Source organism: Colletotrichum godetiae (genome assembly GCF_030913485.1).
Source record: "Colletotrichum godetiae strain CBS 193.32 chromosome Unknown BDP55scaffold_69, whole genome shotgun sequence".
Classification (NCBI taxonomy): domain Eukaryota; kingdom Fungi; phylum Ascomycota; class Sordariomycetes; order Glomerellales; family Glomerellaceae; genus Colletotrichum; species Colletotrichum godetiae.
This window is the reverse complement of record NW_026851317.1, coordinates 149,840-174,806: the sequence shown is the minus strand read 5'-3', so window position 1 is coordinate 174,806 and position 24,967 is coordinate 149,840. Positions and strand designations below refer to the sequence as shown.

At 54.5% G+C, this 24,967-nt stretch overlaps 7 protein-coding genes across 7 annotated transcripts; 3 read left to right on the top strand and 4 right to left on the bottom strand.

Moving 5' to 3' along the window:
- Positions 1-221: 221 nt before the first annotated feature.
- Positions 222-2,276, bottom strand: BDP55DRAFT_593637 (Alpha/Beta hydrolase protein). Its single transcript, XM_060570955.1, has 2 exons — positions 1,576-2,276; positions 222-1,511 (listed from the first exon to the last, which is right to left on the bottom strand). Exons 1-2 carry the CDS (start codon positions 1,887-1,889, stop codon positions 392-394), a joined length of 1,434 nt encoding a protein of 477 aa, XP_060423541.1. The 5' UTR covers positions 1,890-2,276; the 3' UTR covers positions 222-391.
- Positions 2,277-3,107: 831 nt separating this feature from the next.
- On the top strand, positions 3,108-3,595 carry BDP55DRAFT_374798 (uncharacterized protein). The gene has a single exon (XM_060567126.1). The coding sequence runs from the start codon at positions 3,234-3,236 to the stop codon at positions 3,501-3,503; it is 270 nt and encodes an 89-aa protein (XP_060423540.1). The 5' UTR covers positions 3,108-3,233; the 3' UTR covers positions 3,504-3,595.
- A 2,275-nt stretch (positions 3,596-5,870) lies between these two features.
- Positions 5,871-8,840, bottom strand: BDP55DRAFT_564520 (ubiquitination network signaling protein; the record flags this gene model as incomplete). The annotated part of the gene is made up of 1 exon (XM_060570342.1): positions 5,871-8,840. One exon carries the CDS (start codon positions 8,838-8,840, stop codon positions 5,871-5,873), a length of 2,970 nt encoding a protein of 989 aa, XP_060423539.1.
- Positions 8,841-13,789: 4,949 nt separating this feature from the next.
- On the top strand, positions 13,790-14,251 carry BDP55DRAFT_637580 (uncharacterized protein; the record flags this gene model as incomplete). Its single annotated transcript, XM_060572997.1, has 1 exon — positions 13,790-14,251. One exon carries the CDS (start codon positions 13,790-13,792, stop codon positions 14,249-14,251), a length of 462 nt encoding a protein of 153 aa, XP_060423538.1.
- Positions 14,252-16,433: 2,182 nt separating this feature from the next.
- Positions 16,434-17,381, bottom strand: BDP55DRAFT_681685 (uncharacterized protein). Its single transcript, XM_060576217.1, has one exon. The coding sequence runs from the start codon at positions 17,115-17,117 to the stop codon at positions 16,740-16,742; it is 378 nt and encodes a 125-aa protein (XP_060423537.1). The 5' UTR covers positions 17,118-17,381; the 3' UTR covers positions 16,434-16,739.
- Positions 17,382-20,729: 3,348 nt separating this feature from the next.
- BDP55DRAFT_564478 (uncharacterized protein) lies at positions 20,730-22,034 on the bottom strand (the record flags this gene model as incomplete). Its single annotated transcript, XM_060570337.1, has 1 exon — positions 20,730-22,034. A coding segment is annotated over one exon (1,305 nt), but the record flags the coding sequence as incomplete, so codon positions are not given.
- A 792-nt stretch (positions 22,035-22,826) lies between these two features.
- Positions 22,827-23,787, top strand: BDP55DRAFT_374602 (uncharacterized protein). The gene has a single exon (XM_060567125.1). The coding sequence runs from the start codon at positions 22,937-22,939 to the stop codon at positions 23,645-23,647; it is 711 nt and encodes a 236-aa protein (XP_060423535.1). The 5' UTR covers positions 22,827-22,936; the 3' UTR covers positions 23,648-23,787.
- The last annotated feature ends 1,180 nt before the right edge of the window (positions 23,788-24,967 follow it).

Here is a 24,967-nt window from a genome sequence, read left to right as displayed (position 1 = left end):
GCTAGGAGAATTCGCATTGCTGGACTTCTAGCAGGTTGTATCCCCTTTCCGGACCAATCATCATCACATGATTCGACGAAACTTCCAGCAAATTGGGTTTTAGGTCCTCGTTCGACTTTTTGAAAGCCTCTTCTCAGCAAGGAATACCGTCTCGTCTTTGAGAAAAAGAGGTAGGCAATAGTGAACTCCTACGGATTTTTCATCAATGCAACACCAATATTGATATAGTAGTAGAATGTATTCATATCTCATAACTCATAAGAGGTATCCAAACTGTAAGAAAGCAATGGTATCACCAAACTCAAACGCCCCATCAGATCCATCCCTCTACTATCATCCTCTCATCTCCCATGATCAACCCTGTTCCTCACATCTCAAAGCATACGCTCATTTACTTCTGCCTCCCCGTGACAGCCCCGACAGCTAACGTCTCAATGCGCCCGGAATACAACTTCATCACATGACACACCGGATCCCCCCAAATCACCCCCCTCAGCTCCTCGTCCGTCACAGTCTGCGCAACGACGCCCTCATCCAGCCTCTCCGCCACAGTCTTCCGGTCCCGCGGCCTCGCCCTCGGGTCCCCGCTCCGCAAGACCACGATTCTGCCCGGCGAGCTCAGCGTCCCCGGCGGAAGATGCCACACCGGCTTGCTGCTACTCCCCTCTCTCTTCCTCCTCTCCTTGTCCCTATCCGAGTCCCTACCAGGCGCATGCTGAACCAGCGACATCTTACTCTCCTTATTCCTCAATGACATCTTACTCGCCTTGGCAGCCAACCTCGCCTTCCTCTCCCCCCTCCCTTCGCCTCCAGACTCACCACCCCCAGAACCAGCCGCCGTCGACGGCGCCGGACTAGCATACAACTCCAACAAACTCTTCACATACGCCTTGTCTGCCCTCGCAATCGGATCCCCCTCATTCACAAACGTCAAAAACAAACTCTTCCTCAACTCCGCCCTCTCAGGCCTCCTCAACGGCAACAAACTCACAGGCGGCGTCCCAAAGGTAACGCAGTGCACCCTCTTAAAGCACCCCGTCAACGCATTCAGCTCACTCCCCGCCCGCGGCGATGTAGCAAGCATATGCGTATACAACAAACTCGCCACCGCACCGCCGGCAGAATGCCCCGTAATCAACAAACTATACGCCGCCCTGCCCGGGTCCTCTTCAAGCAGCTGCCTAAGCCGCGCAGCGACGGGCTTCACCATCTTGCGCGCCACGGCCAAGAACCCGGCGTGACACGAGTTCCCCGCGTCGTCGAGGAAGCCCTCGGGGGATGCGGGCGCCGTGTTGAGGTTGACCGCCCAGTCCATGAAAGTGGCGGAGCCGCGAATAGCAAAGACGATGGTGTTCATGTGGTCCATGGGGACGGACTTGATCACCATTGCCTTTGTGCCTGTTTTCCAGTCTGCTGAGACGTGGGCGTCGCGCTCGGCGCCTTTGGGGTGGTCATAGACGCGTTCTGCGTATTGGGCGGCCATGCAGAGGAGGGGCCAGGTGGGCATATATCTGGGATGTGTCAGTTCGTGTCTTTGCCTCTCTTAAAAAGTATTCAGATGAATTAGTAACTCACAGTCTCAGGGGCGGGAGGTTCATTGGCAACTTCGAGTTGGCGTATAACTCGACTTTGGCAAAGTAACCCCCCGACACCATACACGTCGCAACAGCCGCAGACTGGCCTTTTGACCCAGAAGAAGAAGTCTCTTTACTCTTCTTCCTCTGCCCGCTCTTATCGCTTCTCCCACCGCCGCTTCTTTTCCCATCGCCCGGCGGAGAAGAAGTGGTCTGCACCGCACCGCTTGCACCACCACCACCACCACCACCATTCTGGTACGTGAACAAAGCCTTCTCGTTGCCCACCATTCTGTCCCGATCAATCAGCGTCATAACATCGTTGAAACACCCCGCAATCTGGTCGACGCAAGCGGCGGTAGAGTTGATGAGCTGCGTGGCGTGCGGGTGGAAGTTTGGTTCCTCGAGAAAGGTGGGGGACGTGAAGTCCTTGGCGATTGTCACCACGGAGCCGGTGAACTTGTCCAGGCCGAGAGGGTGTGCTGTCGTCGTTGTCGTCGGCGGTCCTGGCGGTGCGGGGAGGGCGAGGTGTGAGGGTGGTTGGTGGAGGTAGTAGTGCTGGTTCACGACGATGGGCTGCTGCTGTTGTTGTTGAGGATATTGGACTCCGCGCTGGGGGTGTTGTTGGGACCAGCCTTGTGGGCGATAAGGCTGCTGCTGTTGCTGTTGCTGTTGCTGATGCTGGTGATGCTGTGGTTGTGGATGGCGATAAGGAGGCGGGGGGTTTTGGTATTGTCCCTGGCTGTTCGGCTGAGGCTGCCAGTACGGCGGCGTCTGCGTCGTCGAGGTAGCATATCTTGAAGATTGTTGCACCGGTGGGTGTGGTGGTGGCGTGTGATATTGGTGATGGTTCACCGGCACAGGTTTGACTGGCTCAGGGCCATGCTTGACGGCCTTTTTGCGGTCAAACCAGCCCATTGTGATGATAGCATCAAACAAACTTCACTCAAGTCCCCGGTCCTCTCTTCTCCGGTTCTGCTTCCTGGGCGCTGTCGTACTGAGATCTGCGAATGAAGTCTTCCCCGTCCGCCCAGATTCGCGATTCTTGGCGTGGGAATCGTTAAACTTTCTGCCGGCAGCCAACCTTCGATCGGTTCGGGAAGCCAAGTCTAGCGTTCTGCACAAAAGTGGAGTGGCAGATCAAGGAAAAAGAAGGGAACGCCTCTTTGGTTTCTCTTGGCTGGATGGATAAGACTGAGTTCCTCCAGGCACGAGGGGAACTTGTTCGCCAAGAATCAACGAGGCGGTCTGGCAGAGGAACAAGTTCGCGTGTGACAGGCGGGGAACACAAGAATAGGAAGCAAGGCGTCCCGGTTGTGCAGTGTACCCAGGCGTTCGTTGTCGAGCGGGATCCTACTTTTGTTCTTTTTGACTTTCTTCTTTCCACTCTACCTCGGTGTGTCTGAGGGAACGGGGATAATCACAAGTCAAAGTCCGAGGAGAGTGACCTTGCGCAGCTGAATCCAGTCCCAGGAATCAATCGGTGTTGCGGACAAACTGGGAACCTAGTTTCCGACCAAGGTGCCCAGACGAACAAGCGAGAAGGTGCGACGCGATATCTTCAGTTCCCCTTTGGCCGCTACTGAATTAGAAACGCCTGCGCCTGCTCTTTGGCCAAAGCAGAATAGTACCTATTGTCCCGGCTTGACAACACCACCGATGCGTTTGCGGTGGCTATTCGCTATGTTCGGGAGCGGCACTGGGATCCAATCCGTCGGTGCGTTTTCGGTGGCGATCTGGCCGCGGCCGAGATGGTGGCTTAGACGGCGGGGAGGAGAGCCCGGCAGAGACGGGACTAGAGGTGGAAGGGATATCCCCTCACAGAAGCACGCAGCTGAAAGATGTTGTTATAACAGACTCCGGACGAGGAGTTGTCAGCCGCAAGACACGACACGGATGAACGTGGGAGTAACAAGAGGAACAAAGTGAGAGAGAGAAATTCCGGATATCCTCCGATTCTTCTATTCATGTGCCACACGATGGACCGGCGCCAGTCGAACAAATCACATCGTAAAAAAAGTCATGTGTCTCCTCTAGAGCCCTCCTTTACCCTCTTTACCGACCACCGCTCACCTCTCCCGCTCCCTAGATCGCGCCAGGTCCGAGAATCTCATGTCGGAGAGGGGGGTCAAAATGGCACCCTTAACCGTTCTCTCGTCTCTGCTTCATCCTCTACTCCAAGTACCCAACCCATACAAACCACACCAAAAGAGTACAGACTACTTCGTTAAAGACACAACCACCATCATCTACACGGGCACTACCAATATCCCCTCCACCCAAACGACTTCTCCCTCCCTTGACAAGCTTGAGTAGACCTAAGTTCAACCCCCCGTCTATTCAATCTGATTCGTCACCCGCCAACCAGTCCGCGCTCTCCCGCGCAAGGGGACCTGCACACCAGGCGCAGCAACCCCTCCATGTTCTCCCCTCCACCTCCAATGGGTGCAATCCAGTTCAAGCCTAGCCCAGGGTCCAATACGACATCACGGCTCTATGGCTACTGGCTAGGTACTGTGTAAAGTCGTGAGACTGGTAAGTAAACCTCCCTGACTCCGTCCTCGCATAGCCGATTACAGGCGCCCTTCTCCCCTCTACCGCCTGTGGAACTCGTCCGTTACACCTTGATTGGGAGAGGGCCAAAGCTCCCCTATGCATTTCAAACACAGCCTCAGAAGCACCTGTAGAGTGGTGGCATTGGAAATGCACATGCAACACTCACTGGACAAATCATGAGCCTCAGTCGTTTCAACAATCATGCTTCAACGTCTCATACGTCGAGTTAAAGCATACAGGGCGAGAGCCTGCTTTTCATGACTGGAACACACATACATGGGGCTATCTAGAATTCCCTCCCAACCACCCACCTTACAAACAGGTCCATAATCCGACCAATACTCGACGAGTCGCAAATCAGTTCCTAGGTGTTTTTACATGCGCGTAGCCGCCCAGAAACGACGCTACCGCCACGATAACCCCTCATTGCTCACAAACACCCTTGTATGCGTTCTGTGTTTCTGGTTGGTGGTACGGGGGTTTGGGGAGTACCACCAAACGCGCACATGGGATGTTTTTTTTTTTTTCTTTCACTCGTGGATCTCGTGAGATAAAACATTAGAGGGCGAGAAAATTTTGCAGAGCATGTGAAGGTCTATCAATAGGGGTGAGGGAATTGAAGCCGCGGTTTGTCGTGACTCAGACTTTGAATTGCGCCTTGACGGTGAGCGACCGTGCCTTACTTACCCAGCTGTCACATAGGTATTGTGTCCGACGATGACTATCAACGTGAAAAATGACATCGATGACAACAACAAGCTCGGTGGCAGACGGGATCCCATTTGAACCCCGGAGAAACATATTTTGTTCTACACCGAAAGCCCAAGCCAATAGGCCACATGCTTTGCCCTTTCTTGAGTTTTGGCATCTAGCATCGAATGCGGTAAATCACAGGACCAAGCTGAAATCTATCGAAACTTGGCAACGCTCTGTTCCAACGCTCCATGCATTTTGTGAGCAAACAGGCTATTCAATGTGAATGGTATGCCCAGAAATCGCCGTATCACCACGTGCAGACATGGACAATATGCCATTTCCAGCCTACATATCATTCTCTCTAAAGTCCCAAAAATTTGCCCACTGTATGCAACTACTCTTTCACCGCGCCCGCCGAGGGAATAGGCCAAAGACCATGCTCCAACTGCCGAGGCCAGGAAGGGGATACTTGGGCGATCAATTTCCGTACCTCCCAAGCCAAAGCAAATGGGATGAACCACAGGCGGAACGCAATCCAAAATTCTCCCCATAACCGGCGCCGCGCCGCCCTTCCCGGCCATAATTGCTAGGCGTGCGGCGAGCCGGCGTCCCTGCAGCATTCCGTAAACCTTGTTTTCCATACCTTACGGTAGTCAGCATATCTTATCGTCAATTGAGGTGCTCACTAACTCTAGAGAGGCATCTGACCTCACTCACCAATCACCAGTTCACGGTGCATCACCATAGACATCACGAGATCATATCAGAAGACGGATAATCTAAACAAAGGCACAACTTTTTTTTTGTCTTCATTTCGCTAGACGAAATTGCTATGGACATGTAGCCCACCTATTCACAGGCTAAACCTCGACATAAACATACCCCTCCAACTCTGAGGAGGGGAGAATAATGGCATGAGGACAAGATCCATCAAATGGCGGTTGACTAAACAGCCCAGCAAACAACTTGTCCCGACTCAAGAGACGCTTGAAAGTCGACCAACAAAGATCAAGACACAATTCCCTGGCAAGTAAGAGACGCACATCAGACTGGACTTTGAGGATCCCGCATGCTTCCGCTGCCGCTAGCGCTTCCACTATGGACGCTGCTGCCGCCAGAACCTGACCCTGCGCCGTCGCTCCGTTGACGTCGCGTAAAGGCAAACGTAACGGGCGTGCGCTGGGCCATAGGCTGCTGCGCAGGCGTGTTATGGAGCGACAAGAACTCATCGTCGCCGTTGCTAGACTGCGTGAACCCAGACACATCGCTAAGCATCGAGGAGGAGCGGCCCCTAGCCTTGAGAGAGACAGTGCTCTGGTGCGTAGGCGGATACCCCCACACAGGCTGCAAAGAGGATGCTGGCAGCGGCAACACGGAGCCGGACGCAGTCATGGTGGACGTGGGCCACATAGGCCCGGCAGGCATAACATACTGCGATGCTGCGGCGGACGGCGGTGTCCAGGCTGGCGCGGCGGGATTGTAGGCGGACGACGTGGTCTGAGGCTGGGCGGAATGACGCTCGGGAAGATCATAGGGCATCGCGGCAGTTGTGGCGTAGTTCATGTGCTCATGATATGCCTGGAGCTGCTGTAGCAAAGCGTTAACCTGCTCCTGCTTGTTCGCGTTGGCCGCCTTGATATCCGCAATGCTACCCCGGAAGTTGTTCTCGATTGTCGATGCATCCGCCTGCCAGGCGATACGGGCCTGGCGCCTACGCTCGGCCTCGTCCAGCCCACGGTTGTTGGCATCCGTAATTCTGCCGAGCTCGTTGTCCACCTTGGCGATGCGTGCTGCAATTTTGTTCCGTTTGGTCTGCGCGGCAGCCTGCTCGTCCTCCTTGGCCTTCACAGCCTTGGCAATGGCGGCTTTGTAGTCCTTGTATTCCTTGGAGACGGTATCGAAGACAGCCTTTTCAGCAGCCCAGTCCTTTTCCGTCTTTTTCTTACGCTCATAGAATCCCTCGGGTGTTTTCTCAAACTCCTTGAGTTCCGCTTCAAGCTGGGCAATCTCTTTTTCGGATTGGGCTTTGTTGGTTTCTTGCTGGATAATCTTCTGCCTGTGCTTTTCGTCGTTGCCACCAGCTGTCTGAATCACATTGTCGAGTCTTTCGTTTTCCTTCCTGAGCGAAGCAATCTTGTTCTTCCACTCCTTGCGCAGCGTCTTGAGCCTCGACTTCTCCTCTGCCAGCCGCTCATTATTCGCGTTGATTGTGCTCTTCAGCGTCGTCGCGGGCGAGTCGGGCCGGAGAGACTGTGGCGTGCTGACGGGCGGGTTGGCAGAGCCCTCCTGGTCCTTGTTGGGCGCAAAAGAGGTTCGGATGCTGGTGGAAAAGACAACTCGGTTCGTGCGTGTATCGACAAACTCGCAGACGTACTTGGACAGCGGTCGCAGTCCGTAGATATCACCACACCAGCGGTGTTGACTGGATTGCTCGTGTTGATCATCGTCGTCCTGAATGCGGAAGATACGTGTCGGCTGCCAAAAGGCGTTGTTTACTCGGACGTAGAAGGGTTTTGAAGTGTCGACTCCTGCCGGCCGCGAAACGTGCCCGTTCGGAACAGCGCTCGGGCTGTCGGGAAAGTAGCTGGTGTTGAAGCAGACTTCATCGTGGCCAATATACGATATCCAAATCTGTTCGGCCTGACTGTCGAAGGGTGCATTCCCCAAGTTGTGAATGTCGGTAGCGTTGGAACCGGCTGACTCGGAAGTGGCGTGCGATAACTCGTACTCCTTAACCATGACAATTTTGGTGCTCGCTAGGGCCGCCCACAGCGGCTGCTGAAGACGCACCTGTGTGCTTTGTTTTCTCTTCTTTTTCGTAGACGATACTGTTGCATTTTGTTGGAAAGTGGTGTCGCTATCAGGCGTTGCAAACCCCGTGTCGGTCGTCGCCTCGTTCGAGTACGACTTACCGGCCTCCGGATCCGTTATGCTGTGTGTCGACGGGCTTCCCTTTTCTCTTCTCAGATACCATTCCCTAATGTATCTCACTATGCCCTGTGTTAAAATATGTATGGCAAGTACGCTCTTGATCCACCCGTGCGGCCCTCTCTTATCGAAGCCACGAGTAAATGTTTCTAACGGATCGTCAGAGTCGGGAGAGAACCGCCAGTTGGCAGGGAGAAACTTTGCCGCTCGAGTCCAGTGGAATCTTGAACCGCGTAAAAGGTGCGAGCCTATAACCAGGAAGAAGCAGGTAGTGACGCTCCTCGACGCTCCCTCCCTCGTGTTGGATCCACCGCCCAAAGTGGCGGCGATGACGGGCTTTGCAAAGTCGAGGATGGCGAGCTGCATGGGAGGCCACAGGAACAGCCACACGAGCAGTATGAAGACGTCCATGCAGAGCACCGTAACGAGGGAGGGCATAGTGGAGTTATAGTCAAAGATCTCGGCGAGATTGATGTTCATTCCAGAGCTCGTGGTAACGGGGGGCACAAACGTGAGGAAGGTGAAGACCATGTAGATACCGGAGAGGGCGACGGGAGGGACCTGCATGAGCAGAATAAGAATGGCGAGGGTGTCGTAGAGAGGCAGAGCCCTCAGGACGGTAGCGGCGAACTCGAGGGGCCCGCCAGGGTCGCGATGGACGTCGGCGTTCTTGGTGGCGTTCACATCAATCTGGCGGTGGCTCGCGTCAGCAGCACCATTGCCCATGGTAGAGGAGAGCGAGTCGGACGAGGAGGTCTCGGAGCAGCCGCCTAACGAGGGCCGCCTGGTAGCGGCATCGCCATTTCGGTGGTCAGGGGCCATGGTGGTGCCGTTGCTGTCGGAAGCGGGCGCAGCGAGGCTCGGGGTCTTGAGGTGTCCGTTGGAAGTGCCGTTGGGCAAAGGCGAGGGGAGAGCCGGGACAGCAGCATTCTGGTCAGAGGAAGTCTTGGTGGAAGCGTCGAGATTCGACTGGCTCTTTTTGTTGGCAACTCGCTTGGCGGGGCCTACAAGACCATTTTCGTGCCTGGTATCGCGTTGGTTGGCGGCGCTTTGCTGTCGCTTCGCAGAGCTGGAAGCACGAGGCATGCGCTGGGAGGATATCTGCTGTCCGCCGACCCGGGAGCCCTGAAGAGGCAGGTCGGGGGGCGCCAGCAGCACGACTTGAAGTGGTCTGGATGCTGGGGGAGGGGGGGGGAGGCGAGGAAGCGGGATCCCGTTCTCGAGAGCGATCGGGACGAATACAGCGGCGGAGAGGGCGAGGGTGAAGAGGAACGGCTATGCTCTCGACGGAAAGTAGAGCGCAAAGGCGTAGATATTCGGAGGATTGCCGTGGGGCCTCATGCGTCGTGGCTCACGGCAGCAGGTCGGAAGAAAAGGGGAACCGAAGGAGGGTGGGTAGGTGAGAGGTTGAGGTTCCAGACAGGCGGGACGGTGATAATGATGGTTGAGTTGTTGTTTTTTCCCGAACCTTGGAACGGGGGGGAGGTTTGTGTGGTGGTAAAGTAAAGTATAGCCCAGAGTAGCCCAGATTACTCGCGTCGGGAAAGGTTCGGTAGGTGGGTTGAGAAAGCAGCGATGCAAAGTACAGTGTAAAGGAATGGAAGGTACAGGTAAACAGGGGGTTACTTGGTAAGAGGAAAAAAACCAGGCAAAGCCGTAAAATAGTGTGGAAGGCGCTCTGTGCTCGGGTGCCTTCCAAGTTTGTTCGCAGTCTTAGGTAAGACCACAAGATACATCGGTACCTTGACGCCTTAGGTAAGGTACCGGGGGTGGAACAGACAAAGAAGGACCTGACCTGAGTTGGCAAGGGCGGCACGAGTTCGGGTAAGAGCCGAGAAATGGGGACGAACTGAGGCGTCAAAGACTCAAAGAGTAAGGAGATAGAAGAAAAGCCCTCTCTTTCCTCTGTTCCCTATGTATCCGTAGCCGTAGGTATCTGTATCGTTATGCCCATACGAATACCTACAGCAACAACACACAATTTGGTGTCAATGGAGTGAGATTTGTGGTGTGTTTGTTGCCTTATTTTTTTGTATTCCTAGGTTTGAGCATTCCTCCCCCCCTTTGCAACAGCAAGTCCCGGGACATTGAACATAGGGTGTTAGGGGCAGAGCGCCTCGCTTCGAGTTTATTTTAAAAAAGACTGCGCGGGAACAGGACGAGAGCAGGGATGACGGATGGTGCGGGAAGGGATCCAGTCGCACTGTTTCGACTTGGGTGGGTGGACGGGTACGTATCTCCTTGTCGATACGTATCCGAGAAGTCAGGACTCAGGACGGACAGTGACTGCTTCTTCTTTTCCTTCCTTTCACTTTTCTCGCTGTTCCTCCCGGTCTGATGAGTTGTGGGGAGGTACTTTGGCTGAAGTCCTTTCCAAGTGGGGGCCTGACTGGATCAATTCGTCCTGAGAAAATAGCTCATTGGTTCATGACTTGCAGTGTGGAGAGAGAGTCCCTTCTTCTTAGACCCACTCACAAACCCCTCCACCCCCGATCAGAATCAGAATCAGGATCTCGGATCTGGACCTAAGTAGTACTTGTGACTCGGCCAAATTATGTCTAGCTCGAGGGGCAATTTCCTTTCATGCTCTTGTACATTGGGGTACCCCCGACCGAGGCAAGCCGCAATTGCCAGCACCGGGATGGATCATGGAGGCCGATTCAAGGTTGGCTGGCGGTGGGATGAGATGCTCTTGGCAGTTTCTGCAGCCCTTTGGGCTCTCCATGAGGCCGCCGCCAAAGAGTACAGTAAGATTACAGGGGGCCACTGGTGCTGAGGCAGCTAAATGAGTGCTGACTGAGTGCTGAATGACGGGTTCACGGCATGCAGTAGCATGCACCCTCGACCTAGGTAGCTGGCTGGCTGAGATGAAGGGCTGAATAAGGTCATTGTTCGGGCGAAGTCCAGAGTCCCCTTGTCAATGCTGTGGACTACAGCTTATTCTCAAGGTACAGAAAGGCATTCGCAAGCCAAAGTCAGGTGGGTAGGTAGGTAGGTAGTTGTCAACAGGGCTGGCCAAGCACGGGAGATGCAGCGCATTGCATAGAACAGCTGCTCCTGCTCCCAGGGCCTGGCACAGGATGGATCCCCCAGACGGAACGGAAAACACGCAAGCAAGGCAAGAAATCTGTCCTGCATTAAGCATGAGTACCTACCTATCCGTCGTGCCATCCTCCATACAGGAGTCCATAGGGCGCCGCTGGAGATACCTGGCATTACGGCACTTATGCTGGGATATCACTGTATTTCGATTTTCATTCCATCATGCCTTCCGCGCCTTCCGTGCCTCACTGCCTTTTCACACCTCAGCTTGTTGTGCCTGCGTGCCTGCGTGCCTGCGTGCCTGCGTGCCTTCACCGGATATAAAAGTGAGGTACCTCACATCAGGCAGATGTAGAAGGGTCTTGTAGCACCTGACAGAAGTTGGAAAGGTGCAATTCAAACACTAAGAGGAAAGGAAAGGAAGGCATTATCGTCGCGTGCCTTCCCAACTCCGTGTGTGCCATTGCCTTACTTACCATCCTAACTACCGCGTGAGGAAAGCACCTACCTCAAGTAAGGTAACTACCAATATCCGTTAGGTAGGTTGCTTCCTTCTATGCCTCGTGTGCGGTGTGAGGTTGGGAAGGTGGTGGTGCGCTTCTCCCTTCACTCTTCAAGTCTGCAGGCATCGTCCCCTCCTTCCCATAGAACAATCGTCATATTCCAACTCTAAATTGTCTTCCTCATTTTACTCTTCCCAAATCGTCAAGTAATTCCCCTCCCTCCTCCAATTCCCCCAATCATTCCAAACCTCTGCCATCCCTTCCACAGTACGGATATTCGTACGGATATACGGATACAAGTTGAACAACACATTTCTCTCTTTGACATCCCCGTCAAGTTCAACGCCCCTGACCACCGCCGCTACTACGAGCGTGCGAGCCTACGACCGCGCCGCCGCTGGAACGTCTTTCTTCTTTCGTCCCTAGTTCGGTCCCCCATCGTCTTTTCTTCGTCTTGTCCACGGCTTCCGTCATCGACCGTTGTCCATGCTGTCAATTCTCCGCAACACCCATCATCGCTGTTCGCATGACGACCCGGCTCAGCTGAAATCCTTGGGAACTTGTGGAAAGAAGAGACTGGACGATATCCCATACCGCCTCTACCTCATCGTTATACCTACCACTCACTGTCCCTCCATGGCCTTTTCAATCGCTGTCCCCGCTCACCGCTCCCATTCCTCTTCTTTGTAGTGTCGAAAAACAGTCACCCGAGCATAGACGCATAGATCAACTAGAATGGATTTACATTCATCGCCAGGCCCGGCCTTGTTGTCTGCAGGCTCTGGGCGGTGGACGATCTCTTTACGCTCGTCATCCCACATGTCGACGCAACTTGGCCATCACGCAGTACCTAGGAACACGACACCACGGTCCAGTGTGTACATCCCGACTTCCTTGTCGCCTCGAGACTAGGCTCTCCCCGCTCTTGCAGACAACCCCCGCGCACTCAAATTTTCTTATCGCTTTCCCAGCGAGCCACGAGGACATCTCAAAGACAACCATCGCCTGTCCGCCCCGGCCGAAGCTCGACATCATTCACCAATCCTTGCTCGCCATAGCCCGTTCCCCAGGCGCACACCGACGATCGCCAAAGTATGCTCCACATTACGCACCGCTATTCCGACGGAAATATATTCGCCTCAAGACCACCATTTCGAATTCCCCCTTTGAGGGGCACGATGCCACGCATCTACGTAGCCACCGTACAACCAACCACCCAATGTGCTTTCCATCCTCTGCAACCCACTGTGTGTACATGTATGAGTATCCTCCGACGCTCGGTGGCCTGACGTTCCACGATCACCATACTGACGCCGACAATCGGGGCTCAACTTGACAAGTCGAAACGCTCTTTGGTGAGGCACCAAGCACGAAAACGTGGGGACGAAACCAAGGAACCTGGCACGCTTGGCAAGATGAGAGTGCCTTGACCCCTTGGACCCTCGCACAGTGAAAAGCATCACGGGCTAGTGACAAGCCCAGCGCTAGTCCTCGAGAGCGAGCGCAACCAAAGCCACCAAACAATACCACCACCACCTCACGGACCAGCATCCAATTTCAGGGCAGCCCTGGATCATGGTCCGGCTGCCATCAGGGCAACGATACCACAAAGCGAGAGGACAAGTCGACGGGACAGGAGCATCGCCGGTGGAGCTTGTGCTCGGCCGCGACTCGACGGCAAAAGACTGAGACTCGTATGCAGCAATGCACATTCGTCTCGTCGTGTCTTGTCTCGTGGTTGACAACGCACCATCACATTGCACGCACTGCACTCACACTTTGACTACCACATTCAGTGCTGCAATGATTTCTGCGAGACGTGCAGCATCTCACTGCCCTCCTCCTATCAAAAATGCCAACAGACTTTTGGGGGGGCAGATTCCCCATGTCGATCATCGACTAGTCGAGGAATGTCGCATGCGTAGCTTTCTGGGCACTGCACCTGATGTTAAGGCGGCACTCGCTCGAGCCAATTCCTCTCCAAAACTAGGATGAAGTGACGTGACAGGGTCAGCTTGACAGGCTGACAGCCTACAAGCACGATACGAATACATGCACAACGGTTTGCACGCGACTGATCACTATCAATACCGATTGATAGAGACAACTGCTGATGGCTGGGGCCCTGAGATCCGCATCGCTGTTTTCATCCCCGTCGTAGGCCCTAGATAAAGCCCGTGTCCTTGTTGCCTTTGCCCGGCTGTCGATGATCTCCTCTTGATTCGAAACATAACAAAGCCATTTCAGGAAATTTCCAAGACAGTGCGCCTCGGCCATCCGTCCTCTCCGCCGACAATCACCCTTTGGTCTCTCCAAAAGAACCGGCGAGGCACTGAACGGCCGCCGACCGCTGACCGCTTCCGTTGACAAAGTTGAGCCCCTCCATTAAATCAACATCGAATCTACATCCGGACTCACTTGAACCCGAGGGGTGGACGAGACGGAGTGAACGGGGTTGCAATCCTGTCGACGGGGTATATCCGTACTATTATGGACAGCAGAGAGAATTTAGCAACTCTTATGGCGCTTCCACCGCCATCGATAACCAGCTTGCAGGGTCAAGCTTTTCTTTCCGCCATCTCCACCTGTTTAGCTAATTATCCTCCGATCGAGATGACAGGTATCCCACCTGGAAAAGGAGGAGGGACAGGATCAAAAGGAGCAAGACAGTGTGACAATGCAACCACATCCTGGACCCGTCGCCAGGCGTCTCCAACTTGCTCGACAAGTCACGACAGAGGTGATTGGAAAATACTACCTGTGGTGGTTGTTAACCCCCACTTGGGCCCCCCAGTCTTGAGCATAAACGGCGAGGAACAAGAGGGAGCTAGGCGCAGAAAGGTCAAGCAGGTCGATCTGCCTGTCGGCATTTGGCCGCTACCAGCGGCGCGCCATGCTGCCAGATTGCCTCCCATGTCACAGCCGGTGCACTCCCTCCCAGTGGACTGCTGACTCGGGATGCCGTGGAGAGCAATTTGCAGTCAAATCACCTGATTCGTGGTACCGCAGATAAAATCTTCAAAGAGTCAGTGGCCAGGCGTGGATTACCGGTAGCCTCACGGGGTATGTAGTGTACTGGGACTCTTGTGTCATTGTGAGTACCTAACAATATCCAAACTTAGAGTTGAAGGCAGAGTTAGAGGGGAAAGAAGCGATGTTACGGCACCGCTCTCGCTGTCTGCCGCTGCAGCAGCGATACTTCATCATTGGATGTCGACCAAGGCGAAGGCTTGAGGAGAGGAGCCGATGACCTCTCCAATCATGAATAGCGAGGAGATACGACTAGCACCCGTCAACTGATCTAGCATCGAGACTAAAGGCCCGGGAATAAGCTTCAAGGCGCCAGCCTTCCTGCAGCACAAGCTACGGCACGCTTCTTATGCAGCCCAAACAACCTCAACACGGCAGCAGCAGACTGCAGAGCTTACACCTGAGAAGTCGCGGCTCCTTCCCCCCTCCTCCCCCTCCATCTCGACGAGGGAGAATGCTTGGCGGTGCATGGTCCTGTCGGGGGCTGATTGGTGCCCTGCAGACCGTTATATTTCTGCGGCTGCTTAGCGGGGTCGACCACCCCCTCGCTGATGTCCCTTCGCACTGTGGTGCCGATTTCGAAGGCGGTCTGCAGACTGCAGCGCCTATCTGCCATCTGGCAGCACACACACACACACACACACACACACACACACACACACACACACACACACACGCAACGAGGAGGCTCGGATACACACGCGCACGCTCACAAAAGTAGGTAGTGTATTAATACCCATGTACGGATATGTGAGGCGGCACAACGTAATAGCGTGAGGCCGGCTCCGTGCGATGCGGATCTCCCGGTGGGCTCTCTGCGCCGCCCCTCTACGGAGCCAATTTGAATTTTCCAGCGGCGGACACTTGAATGCGAGGCTAATCGGTGCGCCGTGGACGTCGACGAAAAGAATCTGCGAAATTTTTTCACGGAGCCTCTGATAGTGTGACTATCTTGCCATGAGGCTCTGAGTCTGTCCCGCCGAAAAGACTCCGTGGCGCTACACGCGTATGGAGCAGGACGGACGACGGTTTTTGATACGATGGCATAATGGAGCCCAGTGGCACCATCATCATCGACAGTGAGGAGTTCTTTTCACGCGTCCCAATCACTGGTCTCCAAGTCACATGTCAACCCAACCGCATTGGTTTATTTTACGCGCTCAGCTCAGGCCAGCGACCCGACATGAGTACACCAAGATGAGACCTGGCACACGATCAGGGGCCTACTCCATCACGGCGTTGAGTAATTGCCCGCTGTACCTTTGGGGATCTCCTCCAGTTCCATGACTGATACCAGGGACCGATGCGACGAATATCTGCCGGCGACGTGCTTTCTGTCGTCTGTTCGCCAGGCATCGAGTCTACTCTTGAGTCGCGTGTAGAGTGGGAGGAGCCTCAAGCTGTCTTCAGCCATCGAGTGGTCGCCCACATATCTACAGAACGGAGGAGCGCGCGCAAGTGGCGGAGTTGGTTTCCTCTTCAAAGAGGCCCGCTTTCGCCTCGACTCGCCTTGCTCAACTTACACCAGCAACATTCTGTCCATCTCGGGTTTTTCGTCTCGGGCCATAATCTTCGCTACATTCTTTGGGCCGACAACGATAGTACCCAGTGCCGCGAAGTAGCGGTTGCGCATATCTTATATTCGTACCTCGCTAGGGTCCGGCCGTGCCAAAGTCCTCTGTAGCGTCAGGTCTGCTCCAGGTGCCCTTCTCCAGATCCTGGATCATTTTCTCGATATGTTTTGAATGTTCGTCTGCGGATCGAAACGCCGCATCGGTGCCGGTTAAGAGACTTACGCGCTCAATCTCTTGACTGAGCCAGGCCAGTGGTTGTCCGTGGGGGGTGTAGTGCGTCAACTTCAAGTTCAAGTCGGCTATTCTCACCAAGTGCTTGTGCGAAAATATTACAACCTTGAAGTGGAACGTGCCATTTTTGTTGTAATCGTTTGACTGTAACTTTGCGTATGCGCTGACGACTTGCGGCTCGAGCGAGCGGCTCTAATAGGAAGATTCATCAGCAAATGCTCAAGGGGCGAGGGGCAAGGGGCAAGGGGCAAGGGGCAAGGGGCAAGGGGCGCAAAAGAGGGTATGATATTGTGATATACCGGAAAGGGGCGACCGTTCGGGAATTGTTCGTTGAGGCATTCTGTGAGCGACAGTGCGCATCCATCGATGGGGTTGTCACGAAGAAGCTCCCACTTTCGTCTATATTGGGGCTCTGCCGTCTTGAGAGTGCGGTCGAGGAATCGGGCGATTGACTGCTCGGCGACTTGTACCAAGGGAGATAGTTGAGATATGCCCTACGACGGGGACGAGAACAACAGTCAGCGGCGCCATCGATGCAAGTTGGTCCCACGAGACCAGGACTGGGATTGGGGACTGGGACTAAAACGAAAACCGCAGCGGGTGGATCAAAGACTCACTTGCCATGGACGATGGCTCGGCTCGCCAGCTCGCAGTCGGGTGGTGTATACGGAATTCTCGGGGTCGCGGAAGCCCTGCACGGCTGCCTCGAGATTGCGCCAGTCTTTGTTGATGGTTCTCAGGAGACTCGCCGCGCGGTGGGTCTGCTCAGCATCACAGCCAAAGGCGAGGCATTTCCCGATGCGCTGGTTGAGCACATAGGGGCTGACTAGAATCCGAGGAGGGTTGTTTGGCGGCGTTTTATCTGCGCCGGTGACGCTGGCGGCGGCCGGCTTTTGTACGCTGGCTACTGCGTCAAGGGGGGAGTATGTTTTTACTACGCGGCGCAGTATCGACTGTTGGAGCCTTGTTGCTGTGGCCCTCATTGTCGGGAGACGCTTGCTCTGACGAGCGGGAAGCGTGAGGTGTATTGGGATCGGGGTCGGGGATCGGAGGTCGGGGGTCGAGATTATCAGAGCGCGGCGAGGGTATCGAGGTTGGTGTTGGTGTTGCTTTCTCTGGAGGCGCGGTGCCCTCCAGCAGATGGATGGATGGCGAGAAAGGGGGGAGAGAGGGGGTTGCAGATGGCCAGCCTCAAGTTCCTGAAGTTCTGCGGATTTCGAGTGTGGTGGTGAGGATGCGGCGCAGTTCGGCCTTCAAGGAAGCAAACACGGCTGAGCTGGGCTGGGGGACGGATGGGAGGACCTCGAAAATTCCAACCAATCATGAGAGCTTCTGGAGCTTGGTCGGTGGGGATGGGGCCTCTGGGGTGTCTTACATCATCACGCCGAGGTCTGAGGCCATTGGAGCGAGCTCTCGACCTCATTGACGACCCTGCTAGCCATGGGTGTGAACTGCTCAAGTTGACGGAACCACACCATCTATTCGCACCCATCATTTTACAACAACAGCAGCATCGGGAGATTCACTTTCTCTTTGCTTCCATACGTCGCTCCGACGGTAGTCCAAAAAGAGGATGAGCGTCGTGAATACCGAGTTGCGGAGGCGGGTCATTGCCATTTACAAGGGTGAGTTGAGCTTCTGTCAAGCATTGTCGTTCGTCTTTACTCCAAATTCGAGCATTACCTCTTCGCAATCAAGCTATATCGTGTAGCTCCGAGTTTGCCTGATTTTTCGAGTTGGCTTAGTGATTGGCAATCCTTGTTTGCCTGCGAAAAGACCTGCCCTTTTCAAGACGTCATTTGTTGGCGCATCGTTGCTTTTCAGACAGACAGACATCTTTGAGACTGGACATCCCATCGAGTCATTTGATCGCAATACTACCGAGTTCAGAATACTCTACATCAATTCATTTCTCTGCCTCACCAATACTTTCACCTTCCACCTCCCGTCAATCACCCTGCCTAGACTCACACTGCATGCAACAAGACCCCGAAATGAATCAAACTGACAAGATCGCTGACCATCAAAAACAGAACTCCTTTACTTGGGTCGAGAATACCCCCTCGGCTACGATTACTTCCGGCCGCGTCTGCACAAGGCATTTTCTGCTAATGCTGGGTTGCGGGATGAGGAGGCTATTCGGCGGGGGATTGAGAGGGCTGAGTTTGTGAAGAAGGGTATGTTTGTTTCTATTTCTCATTTTCCTTGATTTTTCTTCCTTCAAGGGCGTCAAAAGTCTTTCGGCTCAGCAAGTGTTGCGGCAGAATCACTTGACTATGCCATACCACAGATCTCATCGCAGAGTGGGAGATGAAGGTGGCAGACCGCGGGTTTTATGACTCTTGACTCCGACCCGGGACACTCAGTCCCGAGACAACACCATAATAGGCAACACCAAAGGAGAGGAGGGGGAGAATGGCCCTTCTCCCGGGAACAGGGCAAGACGAGACCGATGAGTACTCGGTTGACGTACGATGACATGGCCGATTATGATGGATTCCGAAGTCGGAATTGGTTCTGCCGCGTCAGGATATGTTGTCTTCACTTTAAGAGAACTCTCCCTCGTCCAGTGATTTCGTCAGATTTCGGTGTCCGTCAAGACTTGCATTCTGCCCTCGTGTTGGAAGCGAGCTCCTTCTCGCATCTCGTGGTGTTTCACGGCTGGCGTCGATATACCAGATCCTCCTCGTCCCAGTTGTGTGCTATTGAGGCGTATGCCAATGCACCCTAGCTATTGAGTTCGTCGTCGTGGTTAGTACCACTAACAACAAGATCTCGTTTCGTATAAAGACGGGACAGCGGTTGTTGCTTCTTGCGCAATGGCCAAGTAGCCTACCGTCCGGATTCTCCCCTCGTCAAAACCCTTCTTCTCCGGGATATCGTAATCCAGTCTCCCCTGCTTCCTCCTCATCCGCCCACTGACGCTCACGCCTCTTTCCATGCAGTGCAGTACTTCCTGTAGTTGAAGTCAAGTATTATCCTTCACAGTAACATGTCTCTTTAAACTATCGCTACATGCCCATAATCGTGTATATCACACTGGCCGAAATCACAAGTTAGACTGGCTACTTCTGCATCGAAACGCATTACATATATACGTCCCAAACCTCAGGACGTCCCTCGAACTTCACCGACGAGCTGGGCCAAATGACTCTACCCGCCTCCTGCTTCTCTACCCCTTTGCAAGAAATACTCCCATAGCAATACTGCCAGCTCATAGAGAACAAAACCAGCAGAACCAACAAGACTGACTTAACAACGCACAGAAATCGAAGCATTGTAAGTTGAGCCAAGCATCCCCTGGTGTCCGCGATTTACACCCCATCTCTTCATCTCACCGACCATCACGACTTTTGCCCATTCTTTGGTATTATTACATGCGATACTCTTCTTTTCCGGTAAGGCAAACACGTCGGAATGGGTGCCCTCAAGCGACATACCGGGACCGCAGCTAGCGTCACCGCTCGTGTCCTACGCACATATCCTTCCCAATCGACCTATTCCACTATGATCGCCCTCATCGCTTGCCCTCCACCCCCTCTCCTTTACTTCTCCCCAAGAACAAGACGGCATACAGAGCAAGCGCATTCCCTCCAAAACGCGCGCAATCACATACCCGAGGCGTCCTGTACCGGAGCAAAGCTCGCCTCACCTCCTTACCCTCATAGCCTATCCACAAAGTTGTACATACAGGTCTCACCATCACAACCCGAAGATATGATGATACCCCCTCTTCCACGCCTCAATCCTCCACTCATCTCGAGATGTCTCCTCTGTTGGCAACGAACCCAACACATCTCATGAGCAACACGCCTTCCATCACTCCATCTCCCCCCTTCCCATATTGTCACAGCTGGAGTACTTCGCCTTTTTTCAAGTTGACGTAAGGAGCAACGTCAACCTCTACGGCCAGCTCCTGCCCCTCAGTCTTTACGTTGCTCAGCCAAGCCCATCCTTCTCATGACCTGCAAATTGCCTGCTTCGTCCTGATCTGAAAACCAAGTCACTCCATGCAAGTTTGCAGCATCAAGTCACATTCTGCTACACATTACAGTCCTCCAGTCACTCCATGGTCTCATCATTGTCACTTAAGGCACGGGATCAGGCATAAAAAGGTCATACAGGGGGGGATGTAGATGTTGTATAGCTATGATGAATGATGTGACAGGATATGTATAAATGTAGATGATGGGGTAGTAGATGATGATGATGATGATGGGGTATCTCGATGAACTGGATCTCTGACCTTTCCCCCCGTATTCCTTCCCTCTTTCCTTCCTGCCTTGTCCCTTTTCGCCATCCCTTTTTGTTTCTTGTTTCTGGTAAACTGTATTCTGCCATCGTTGCCGTTGGCGCTGCTTCGCACTCGACTCGGCATAATGCTAATCGCGCAACAGGTATTATCTCAAGCGATATCGGGCGCTGAGGAAGCGGTACGTCCCAGGGGCGTGATGTGACGGACGTCTTGGTTTGGGCGCAGGCGTAAACCGATGTGAGGGCCCCATCATTCCCATAGAGTCCAATAGACGTCGCCGCAAAACGCGAATGCAAAAACTCCTTCTTTTCCGTCCGCCATAACGTCGTCATGCTGCCCTTCATCGCTCCCTCTTGCGTGCCCACCAGGCACCGACTTCCAAACACTCGCCCCAGCTCGTGCCATTCTCCCTCATGAGATCGTTCATCATCTTGCCTAGCCAGCCGTCCCATTCGTCCTGGCTCTTGCCGCTAACCTCGCGCAAGATCGGCTCCAGGCTCTGGATCTGCTGTACGACGGTCATCAAGGCCGTGCGGCGAAGCGCCGCCTGGGCCTCGGTCAACGTCTTCTTCTGCTCGTCCGGTTTGTCTTTACCTTTGCCCTTGCCCGAGTTGATGAACGACTTGCCGTCCTTGGTCACGACACCGCCGACGCCCTCACGCTCCCAGCGAACTTCAGAAAGTGGGATCGCTAGGCGCTTGCTTTGTATGTCGGTCAGCTCCTCGGATTCCTGGATAAGCATAGGGCCAATGAGAGTGCATGGCACGGGACTCAGGTTGCGGGACTCTAGTGCGCGATGGACCCAGCTGTTGTACTCGACGAGAAAGTTATTCAGCGGCGCGCTCAGAGGGGTCTTGGCCGAGATGGGATACGCGCCAAGCGAGGCGACGGTGGCAGTGTCTTCGGTATTGCCGGACTGTGGCGCTGCGTGGGGCCGCAACATACGGATCTGGTGGTCGCTGTCCCAGAATTCCAAAGTGCCACCCGGGCGCAAGATACGATGGTATTCTTCAATTGCGTTTTGTAGTGCGTGCGGCGACGTCACTACCAGACTCAAATCCTTGACCATGACCAAGTCAAACTCGCCATCGGCAAACGGCCAGGGGAAGTTGCGAAGGTCGTGCTGCATGAATCGCCATTTCATATCGCGCGATACGTCTCCCGCATTCTGGCCCATTGGCCCAATATCCATGCCAGTGAAGTGAATATCGGGGTGGCCTCGTTGTGCGAAATACCGGTGACAAGATTGACTCCAGAATCCGGAGCCGCACGCAACCTCGAGAACGCGGCCAGGCGGCTTGCTGGCAAAGGCTGTGGAGCAAATGGGCGATCCAAATAACTGAATGAGCAACAGTGTGCGCAGTGACTGGCGATGGATCTCGCTCAGGTCAACCGGCAATGGGTATGCCAGTGACGGGTCAGACAGATATGTGCGGCCATTGCGCAAGCAGTACGGGCGGGAGGCATCGAAGGAGTTTGTCGTGGGGTCGGAGGACGTCATTGTGCGGGTCGACATGGAGGCCGTTGAGGGAGCCGCCGACGATAGACTGTCGGTACGAGAGAAGGGAATTGCACCGGCCTTGCCGGCAGTGAGGTGACGGCCCGATGTGTCCGTGTCGACGAGCATGGCGACATGTTTTAGCTCATTCGCAGTGAGGCCAATGTGGGATGGGGGCGATGCGAGAGCGTGTCTCGCGTACGAGCTTAAGCTGCCGCTTTCCTTGCGGAGGCGCGCCGGCGCCCGGATGCGAGGAGTGTGGTCGGCACCAACGCGGCTCTCTTGTAACGAGCTATGGTGCTTGTGCTTCTTTGGAGACGCTGGCGAAGCGGGATCGCGCGGGTCGATAGGCGACACAGTCGAGAGGGTTGTCGAGGTGGGTGTGATTGATGTCTCGTGCGAGGAGCGGGACGCCGATGAGGATGACGAAGTGCGAATGTGCTGAAGACGGGTTGCGGGGTGGTGGTGGTGACCAAAGTGAGAATTGGTTGTTGATGATGATGGTTGGCGCGACGGTATACGCGAAGAATCGGCCGGATTGGCCTTTGAGAAGAAGGACGAAGAAGACGGGGTAGGTGGTGCGGCGGCGGGGGGTTTTGTTGATGTTGTTGATGACAGAGTTGTATTGGCAGATGCAGGAGTAGTGGTATCCGTAGTTGCAGCACCAGCACGAGTACCAGCACTAGCACCAACCGCCGCCGTGTGTTGTTTGCTTTTGGTGGTGTTGTTTGGGGTCAAGGTTGCAGTCGCAGTCTTTGGCCTGGTCGACTCGATGCGAGAAAGAATGGGAGGGACGGGGGCGAAGCTGGTGTACATGTATTGGGACATGTTTGCAGAATCTTCCGCATCCACGAGTGCTTCGTCAGGAGGAGCGGCGGATTTCTGGGGCCCTTGGGCTTGGGACCCGGTTGTGCGTGTGGTTGTGGCTCTGGTCAGTTGGGTCAGTCGGGTCCTCTCTTCGTGTCTTGGATCCTCATGTCTGCCCTGCCCTCTCTGGGGCCGGGAAGACGACAACGAGACCCAACTCGCAGGTGGGAGCTCCAGCTCGAATGGACGGGGGGGGGAGGGGAGTGGAGGGGGGTTTGGGGATCCGCAAACTGCTTGTGGATTGTGGGAGAGAGACTCTTGGGAGTGGGAGCAGTGGAAAGGAGGCAGAGAGAGCGCGGGACAGGAGGGGGATTGGCGGCTGCTTGTGCTTGTGCTTGTTGCTTGCTTGCTTTCCTGGATTTGGGCCTTTGGGGTGTGTTCAATTCAGTTCGGTTCCATTCCAGTTTCTGCTGCGACCTTGCAGCTGGGGGGGAGATGATGGTGGATGTGATGTACCAGGTGGAAAGGGGGGGGAAGTCATGGATGGGAGGGGAGGGGGAGGGGTGTGTTTGTGTCTACTGTGTATGTGTGTCTGTCTGTCCGGTGGAGGGGAAGAGAAGCACCCGGGTGGGAAAGGAAGCGGAAGGGAACGGGGAAAAGGGGGGGGAAGGAAACCAGGAAGGATATGTTTTTCTTTAATTTGGCATCGCCTCAAAGAGTTAATACAACCGTCATGTACTTACAGAACGGTTCGGTACTTTTTGAAAGCAAAGAAACCAGAGACGGATAGTCCTCGTGGCTCCCGTGGTGGTGGCACTGGCACTGAGAGCGGCACTACGGTACTCGTGCTCCCATCTTTCTGTTCTTCTTTCTCCTCTCTCCCTGTCATGTCTGTCTGTGTCTGTACCTACACTACTGCGTCCAGATACTCCGTAAAGATACTCCGAACATAAGGTACGGAGTACATAACAGATGCAAAGTGGCAGACAAAACCAAAAGGCAAGGATGCATGACTTAGCGTACTGGTCTGTACGTACCTTGCAGCAACACCTAGCAGGGAGCACGGGGATAGGGTCAAGTAGGAGGAACAGGCAGGTAAAGTTGAGTTGGGCAAGGTACACACTGACACCCGGCCGCGGCGAGGGTCAGGGGGTAGTGGGGGGTGGGGGGAAGAGAAATTGGAAAATGAGGGAAAATGGGAAAATGGAACGTGGGAATGGATAACGGAGATGGATGAGGAAGAGTGACCAAGTAACCAAGAGCAAGTCGGGTCGCCTTCCGCGGTTCCAAATCCAGTTTAACAGAAAGAGAGTCCGTCAGGATTTCACCGATTCAGGACTCTGGAACCAGACGGTCCAAATAGACGAGCGACTTGCCGCTCTCTTGGTCCTTGGGCTTCCAGTCTCTCTGTCTCTCGCGCGCGACCAAGGTCAAAAGACGGAGCAATGACGATGAGAGAGAAAAGAGAAGGAAAAGACCAGGTTAAGGACTTGAACTTGGACGTTGCACTAGCTCTTGCGTCTGCTTATTCTTCGTCTCTGCTTCTTCTTTCCCTTGGCCTTGGACTTGTGCGTCTTCGTCTGCTACACGCACACACGGGGCGGGAATTATCACAAGAAAGGAAAATAAAGTAAAATAAGAAAAATGAGGGAACAAACTCACACAAACTCACACATACATAGTACACACACACACACACACACACACAAACACCACGCTGACCAGACGTAACTGGCTGCTGGGCTTGCTAGGGACCGAACGGGGATCGGTACGGGGTCCACCACAGGTTCGTTTGGCCGCCTTGTACCTTGCAGCACCTTGCGTCGCTCGCTCGCCGTACGGAGGAGTGGGCGAGGGTACTTTGGTCGACTGCAGGTACCACGTCGCAGTCGTGCAGTCGTAGTCGCAGGGCGCCCAAGTCTCTCCCGTCCTTGGTCCGTTGCCAACCAAAGGGCACAGAGCAGTCAGTGTACTGAACCACAGAACCGATCCTGACCTGACTGGACAGGTCGCAGTGGATGGCCCTGGCACTCCCGGCCTCGGTGACGGGAAGGGAAGGGTAGCACTGGACGCTAGTTGGAAGCTGCTTGATGGCGATTGTTAGTGTAGTGTTGAATGCTGCTTGGCTTGCTTGCCTCGCCGTCGCGCTCTCGCTGTGCAGTAGGTATGTGGTGCTCTGCTAGCTAATGCGCTAGACAATGCTGATGAGCTAGCACCGAAATCCACGAAGGTTTGTAGTCCCGTCCGGCGCCGCGTCTCAAGTCGTCCCAGCT

What these genes read in the sequence shown, in the direction of transcription:
- BDP55DRAFT_593637 (XM_060570955.1), bottom strand. Translation starts at nt 1,889, where the DNA reads ATGACGCTGATTGATCGGGACAGAATGGTGGGCAACGAGAAGGCTTTG. An exon ending in AACCTCCCGCCCCTGAGACT is followed by an intron (nt 1,512 to 1,575) that starts GTGAGTTACTAA and finishes GACACATCCCAG; the next exon opens with ATATATGCCCACCTGGCCCC.
- BDP55DRAFT_374798 (XM_060567126.1), top strand. Translation starts at nt 3,234, where the DNA reads ATGCGTTTGCGGTGGCTATTCGCTATGTTCGGGAGCGGCACTGGGATC.
- BDP55DRAFT_681685 (XM_060576217.1), bottom strand. Translation starts at nt 17,117, where the DNA reads ATGAGGGCCACAGCAACAAGGCTCCAACAGTCGATACTGCGCCGCGTA.
- BDP55DRAFT_374602 (XM_060567125.1), top strand. Translation starts at nt 22,937, where the DNA reads ATGGACGGGGGGGGGAGGGGAGTGGAGGGGGGTTTGGGGATCCGCAAA.